This window comes from Etheostoma spectabile, chromosome 16, assembly GCF_008692095.1.
Source record: "Etheostoma spectabile isolate EspeVRDwgs_2016 chromosome 16, UIUC_Espe_1.0, whole genome shotgun sequence".
NCBI lineage: Eukaryota > Metazoa > Chordata > Actinopteri > Perciformes > Percidae > Etheostoma > Etheostoma spectabile.
The window spans coordinates 19,896,474-19,903,327 of record NC_045748.1 but is presented as its reverse complement, the minus strand read 5'-3'; the positions used below and the strand labels follow the sequence as shown (position 1 = coordinate 19,903,327).

General features: G+C 39.9%; 1 protein-coding gene and 1 long non-coding RNA gene across 2 annotated transcripts in view; both read right to left on the bottom strand.

The window, feature by feature from the left end:
* Window positions 1–129: 129 nt before the first annotated feature.
* On the bottom strand, window positions 130–2,726 carry LOC116704692 (uncharacterized). Its single transcript, XR_004335755.1, has 2 exons — window positions 1,166–2,726; window positions 130–1,130 (listed from the first exon to the last, which is right to left on the bottom strand). It is a non-coding gene; the product is annotated as an uncharacterized LOC116704692 (long non-coding RNA).
* A 32-nt stretch (window positions 2,727–2,758) lies between these two features.
* Window positions 2,759–6,854, bottom strand: part of LOC116704688 (uncharacterized) — a 12,632-nt gene continuing 8,536 nt past the window's right edge. The window contains exons 6-7 of the mRNA XM_032540311.1: window positions 3,889–4,005; window positions 2,759–3,625 (exon numbers count right to left, since the gene is read on the bottom strand). Of these exons, the coding sequence (XP_032396202.1) occupies window positions 3,024–3,625; window positions 3,889–4,005 (719 nt within the window). The 3' untranslated portion in view covers window positions 2,759–3,023. The remainder of the gene's footprint in view (window positions 3,626–3,888; window positions 4,006–6,854) is intronic.

Genomic DNA, 6,854 nt, shown 5'->3' with positions numbered 1-6,854 from the left:
GTAACATTCTTTTATGACTATTATTTTACTGTATAATAATCTCACCACCGTGACATTAAAACCACACAGTAAAACAAAACTAGTTTTTGAGCACAGGGAATGAAGCTGAAGTTAAAAAAAAAATGGTGATTTTTTTTGGGAAAGGCTCCCAGGAGGAAGTTTTGACAAAAATGGTACACAACATATATTAAATACTGTTGTGCTTTAAAAATGTGTCCATCTATTGTCGTTGATATTCAGGTGTGGTTTTACCATTAAAAACGTTATCCATACAAAGATGTCAGTCAACATGGTCCAGAACAACTTGGTTTTGGTGATCCTGACCTATCTTCTTCCACCAACAGAAAAAAATGTCCACTTGTCACACTTGGCTCACGCCTCTACTATGACTCAGATGCTAACTTGAGCATGTTAACTATTTTTTATTGTTTGCATCAAGCTGCTACCTTTGGTAAGTTAACATTCTAGTGTTTATTCTTACTTACTAATTTTAGCATTCTGACATTTCAAATGTATTTTGATATTCATGAATATCGATTAAGTTTCAAATGATTGAAATGTGAATTACTTGTGGAAAAAGATATTTTTTGTCATGACAAATTTATTAATGACTCAGCATCATCTGTTTTAGAGAAAATAACTTCATTCGGTATTTAAAGTGATTAACACAACCTTGCCTGCTGACTTACTGACTTAAATTAGCATATGATGTTAGCATGTTACTGGATGACTAAACTGTAAAATCCTAGCAAACTAAATGCAAAAAGAATGACCCCTTGATGCAGACAAAGACCAGTTTACACTGAAGTAGAGTCTTGAATGAACAGACATTTTCTTTTTCTTTCATCCAACAGTTTTCTGTTGTGTGATGAGCATTACAGCCTCACAGGCTTTATACTTTTAGGGTCCATCCCAATACCAACATCTGCTGTATTTGCGAGTAGTCCCCAAATCATTCATTCCAATAAATAATTATATTGAACCTTTCAGTTACCTTAACAAAACCATAATAATATGGTCTTTTTATTGAAACTTTTTTTGATCTGATATATCTTATTATCTGATGAAAAACACAGATGAATACCAACGCTATCCCCACTTCAAAACTGACTGTAGTAGTTTAGATAACACTTAACTGTCCTGCTGTTATTACAGTCATGTGGACTAAGCACTTCAACTGTCCTGCTGTTATTAGACATGTGTACTAAGAACTCCAAATGTTCTTCTGTTATTACAAACGTGTGAACTATCCATGTACATGTACAGTGCAGAATAAAACTCTAACGTATGGAACTGCCAATTAAATTAATTTACTTCTTAATTGAACGTGCCTGAGGAAGTTTCTTCGATGGTTTCCAACCCACTTTAACCCCTGGTTAAATGATTTTTGCAGTTGCTCCGAGTCCTCTCAATAATAATATTAAATAGTCTTGCCTGTAATGAGAGTCAATCCGCAAAAATATGCATTAATCCACAAGACCGAATACAGAGACGGACACAGCTGGTGCCAGAGTGTGTGTGTTCTTATGAGAGGGAGAAAGAGAGGTGAAAGGCATGATAATAGATTGAATTGTTATTTTTTAAACTACAGTAGTTTGTTTTTTCATCAACAATATTGCATGTTGATATCACCACAGTCAGTGTTGTCCCATCATCATTATCGTTAATAAATTTAACACTTTAGCAGAGCTGTTAATCTCAAAACAAGCTTATAAGGTTAAAAAGTAACATTAAAGTATGGATTTAATAAGCAGAGGAAATTTGGCCGCATGTGTTAAGTGTTATGAGTTAGTACACTTACAGAACCTGGATCTAGGGTGAGAAAGCTGCCCAGAGTAAGAGAGGCCTTGCCCAATCAGCCTCTGAGATGACATTATTTTCTGCTTAGAAGTGGTACATTTACAGCTCACAGCAACTTAATATCATATAGTGTCTGGCTTTTTGTTTGATGACTAGTGTTTGCAAAATTGTCGTTAGCGTGGTGAGCTATTTTATTGAGTTGCATCTTAGCAAAATGCTCTGAGCAAATTTAAGTTGGGCTTTTATTGTGAAGGGTAGAAATGTAAGTAGTGAAGCTAAGTTTATGCACTGCGGTCTCCATGGTTACTCGCGTAAGCCAGCCTGCTGCGTGTGACGTTAGTGGCCTCCATGTTTACTTCCGTACACCAGTGTGCTGCATTTGACTTCTTTTGTGCATGCGTTTTGGACAGCCGGAATGCTGCCAGCCAGAATGCTGCCAGCCGGAGTGCCGCTGGATAACAGAGGGTCCTAAATTTATTGATGGATTGGGACAGACCCTTAGTTTTTCTTCTTTTTAGAGTTTGTCCATTATTTTTATGTTATTAATACAAAGATGGCTGAATGTAATTTTTGTGAATGACATTCCTGCATAGATTGTAGTGTAATTTTAAGGTGGTGTTTGTAGTTGCTAATTGCCATACTTTATGATCTGCCCATTCACACCGGGTGGCCCTGTCTGCTGACATTCAGCTATGCTGTGGTACAAAGAGTGGGTTGTGATTTTATGATGGCGTTTTACACTACATTGAGGTTACAATGTGGACAGCCTTCATCTGATTAGGTTAACATTGAAATGTCACTGACACACAGGGTCAAAACTAAAACAGAGTTTAGCTGTTGGGTCTTAAATCCAAAGGTAGCACTGCTGAAATGTTTGGCAGGCTGGTGTCTCTGCAGAAAATTTTGAAATCTAAAAAGTTAGCAGCTGGTGGAGATATTAAGCAGCATTTGCTCGTGGTGTCTCTGCTCTCCTTACAGGTAAACTACAGTTTTCGGCCGCTAAAGCAATGATGCCGCAGAATATGTGAAGAGGACTTTATCATAACATGCTCTTCACTGTGTGGATTACAGAGGTTTTGGAGACAGATGCTGAACCTGTTAGAACCTTATACAAGTTTTAAACAAGGTCCAATGGAATGACATGACAGCTATTAGAAAGCTACTGGAATAAGAAAAAACAAAACCTCAATGAGACTGATTTGAGCTCCACAAACTGTGAAACACTAAACCTCCTCTGACACGCTGTGGATTGTCTCAATTATCTTCTTTTTCAGTTTCTTCACTTTGTCTGGCGGGGTCTCGTTCAGACACTCCTCCACATACTTGAGGAATCCTGCGTGCGCTGACACCATCTGGCTTTGACAGAACGCACTCATGATGTCTAGCACCTCGCTGGAGGGGGGCTTGAGGCGATGGCTCGCTCGCTTGCGTCCAGACACTCTGCTGTCAGTGTATGAGGAGGATGTAGAGGGGGAAGAGGAGGGGGAGGAGTGCTGTGAGTCTGGGGGAGTAGGCGAGGGAGGAGCTTTGAGGCTACGTGAGGTGATGTTCAGATTAGTAGCAGTTTGGTTAGCGCTGTAGTAATGGCTGTCAAGAACATGGCTGTCCAGGTGGAGGAGACTGGATTCATGCGGTTCATGGAAGTGGGGGTCTTCTGGTCGCTCGTCCTCATCGCAGGAGTCGCAGAGGAACATCAGCTCGCGGTAGTGTTTCCACTTTGGAAGGTAAAAGTCCTCCGAACCACATGTTTTGTTTGAGCTCACCACCTTGTGTTCGCGTTGGAAGATGGTTCGCAGGTTCCTGAACTTTGTCTTTATGTCTTCCACTGAAGAATGAAGAATTACAGAAATTGTTAGCCTCTGAGCCAATAAAACTACTTTGGGGAAATGGTGTGAGGAATCGTTGTCTTGAGATCCCAATTTTATTGGACTTTGTAAAACCTGAAACCAATCAACTAAAATATTTTCAGACCTGTGTTTTTTGATAGCTTTGGTACACTCGTATCACATTTATAAAACATTTCTCTTAGTGTTAAAGGTAAAGTTATCCTATTGGCAACCTTATAACACAAATAACCAACATTGGTACCTGTGAAAGGGACTGGCTCATTGTCAGACAGGAGGCTGCTCAGCGTCTCCAACATGCTCTGTCTCAACAGCCTGTTTCTGTAGCTCTCTGATTTGTGGTTCCACAGACAGCTGTGTCCTAGAAAAAGCACATTAGTATTATTCCTTTTCAATTAATTCAATTTTACTTTTAGTATCAAATCACAACAAAATATCTCAAGAAACTTTTTAAAGTAGGTCTAGACCACACTATAATTTACAAAGACCCAACAATTCCTACAACAGTACTTCCAATTGTTTACCTAACACCAGCAACTTTAAAAACCAGCAACCAAAGACTTGACCTAACAGAAGACTAGTTGGGAGAAGGGTGAGCTCCGTATTTATCCTTTTGAAGATACTGACCAGGGATATTTGTGCTAAAACTTCCTTGAGGCAGACAATTTTAAAATCTTAAAAGTTAGCAGCTGGTGGAGATTTTAGGCAAGCAATTATGCCACAGAATGTGTGTAGAGGGCTGTATCATAACATGCTCTTCACTGTGTGGATTACAGAGGTTTTGGAGACAGATGCTGACTTTGCTAGAACCTCATACAGGTTTAAAACAAGGTCCAATGGAATGATATGACAGTTGGTGAGAAATTGTATCAAAGCTATTAGAAAGCTATTAAAATAAGACAAAAAAACAAAACCTCAGTAAGACTGACTTTAGCTCCATAAACTGTGAAACATTAAGGCTGAATCCCATTCCTTCCCCTTACCCCTACCCCTTACCCCTTCCCCTAGCTTTTGCACGTTCACGCGGGACCTAGTGCTGTCCCAATACCTATTACGACCGAGGGGAAGGGGATAGACCAAGGGCTGTATGGCCCTTGAAACCTAGTGTGGATGCGACCTCACTTGAAAACACACAGGCATCAATGGCTACCCGTCGACCAGAGAGACACATAAATGTAAGTACTTTCGGCTTAAATAATTGATTAAAAAGTTACGACAGTCTTGTTTTGTGGTCTATGCAGTCCTGTACATGTATACTTGCAACCATGTTCCTAACTGAAACCTTTTAAAAATCGCTAGCTTGCAATGCTAATCGCTAACGCTAACCGCTAACGCTAACCGCTAACGCTAACGTTGAACAGTCCCACTTATTTCTGCCTTGAATGGACTGTATACATCGCATAGATTGTATAGCTATATATATATTAATATTAACGGTCTACGATACATCGCTACGTGCTTCACATATACCGCCCTGTATCACACAGGAGGACACAGCAGCTGGTCCAGTTTGGGGCTGAAAACGCAGACGTTTCCTAAATCCTGTGTTCATGTTGTACCCATTCATTATTGCATTGGTACTGTATTATTGTAATAATTTGTAATTAATTCCTGTTCATTGTTCATACACTTGTATATTGTTGTTGGTTTTGATATGGGACACTGATAAAATATATGAGGGGGGGTTACTGGCCAACAGGCTTCAGACTGGTCTGGAATATCAGAACAGCTGTAGTTAATTTGTTTATTTGTGGTCTTGTTTGTATTTTTTAGTTTTACACATTTGAAGCCTTTTTATGTGTGTGACATGTTAGTTATGGTTCTAATAGTTGACAATGGTTCTGTAACATAATTTTATGTAACGTTTTTGCCGGTTATGTTCAATTTATCACCAATAAAGACAGATTTTTGTCAACAAAATGTTTTTGTGAACATCAATGACATTCAAACGGTGATAACTGAAACAGATATACACACACCATGTATACAGTGTATTGTATGTATACACCATGTAACAGGGTGTATAGTATGTATCGATACGTGTATACACATATGTATTGCAAACAGCCTAATACTACACAAGATAAGAACATCTGCCTCTGCACCACCAAAGTAAACCTAAAATATATAAATTTAAATCCATATGACACTGTTGTCCAAACCACACAATCAACAGACCTAGACGGCATCTTGGAAGTTTGTGATCAATACTGCATGGTGATGTCACCAAGTGGTGTACCATTTCATAGGGGTATGTTTTCACCCCTACCACTTACCCCTTGGTTTCAGGGGCCAAGGGGTAGGGGTAAGGGCCAAGGGGTAGGGGTAAGATGGAGAAATGGGATTAAACCTCCTCTGGGGGAGTCTGGTGGAGTAGGCGAGGGAGGAGCTTTGAGGCTGAGGAAATGTTCAGTTTTGTAGCAGTTTGGTTAGCGCTGTAGTAATGGCTGACAAGGGCATGGCTGTCCAGGTGGAGGAGGCTGGACTCTAGGGCTGTAATCAACCAAGAAAATCTTGGTCGACTAAAGTCCTGAACTTTCGACTAAAAATCGACTTACTGTCCCACGGTACTTGTCCTTGTAGGCTATTTGCAGTATATTAAACGTTTTTGACCTAATTATTTTGCTCTGAAATGACTCGTCTGTTGGCTCTGACAGCGCTGCATCAGCGCTCTGTGCACGTCCTTGCACAGAGATGGCTGAACATAGGAGCTTGGATTCGCAGCTGAGACACGAATAGACTGTTAATATAAAGCTTTACTCTTAAACAAAAAAGGCAAGTCCACTTTAATATATACTGTATATTTAAACATATCTGTGGTCAAACTCAGTGCCTTGCGGTGTTGCATTAACTCTGAAACTTTCTCTTTGGGTCCCTCACATTTTCCGGTTAGTCCATGCATGATGGTGTGGCGTGCTGGCGCTGTATATTAACAAGTTCTTAAAACCTCAGCCCTCCATAACAGCAATAGGCCTCATATCCTGAGCAATAAAGTTGACAATTCCTTCCGTGATATTATTTTTGCGTTTGAATGGTAGAGGCTTAACACCCAGAGGGGTCTGGGTGTGTCCGGGGAACGCTACTGTCGTTGCGGGTGGGTGCGCCGGTGGTTATAAAAGGATTATTAGATTATGAAATATGCAAATTCTGATATGTTCATATAGTTAGCCTACTCAAAACAGATAGGGCAACCTAACGCAGAAAAGTTAG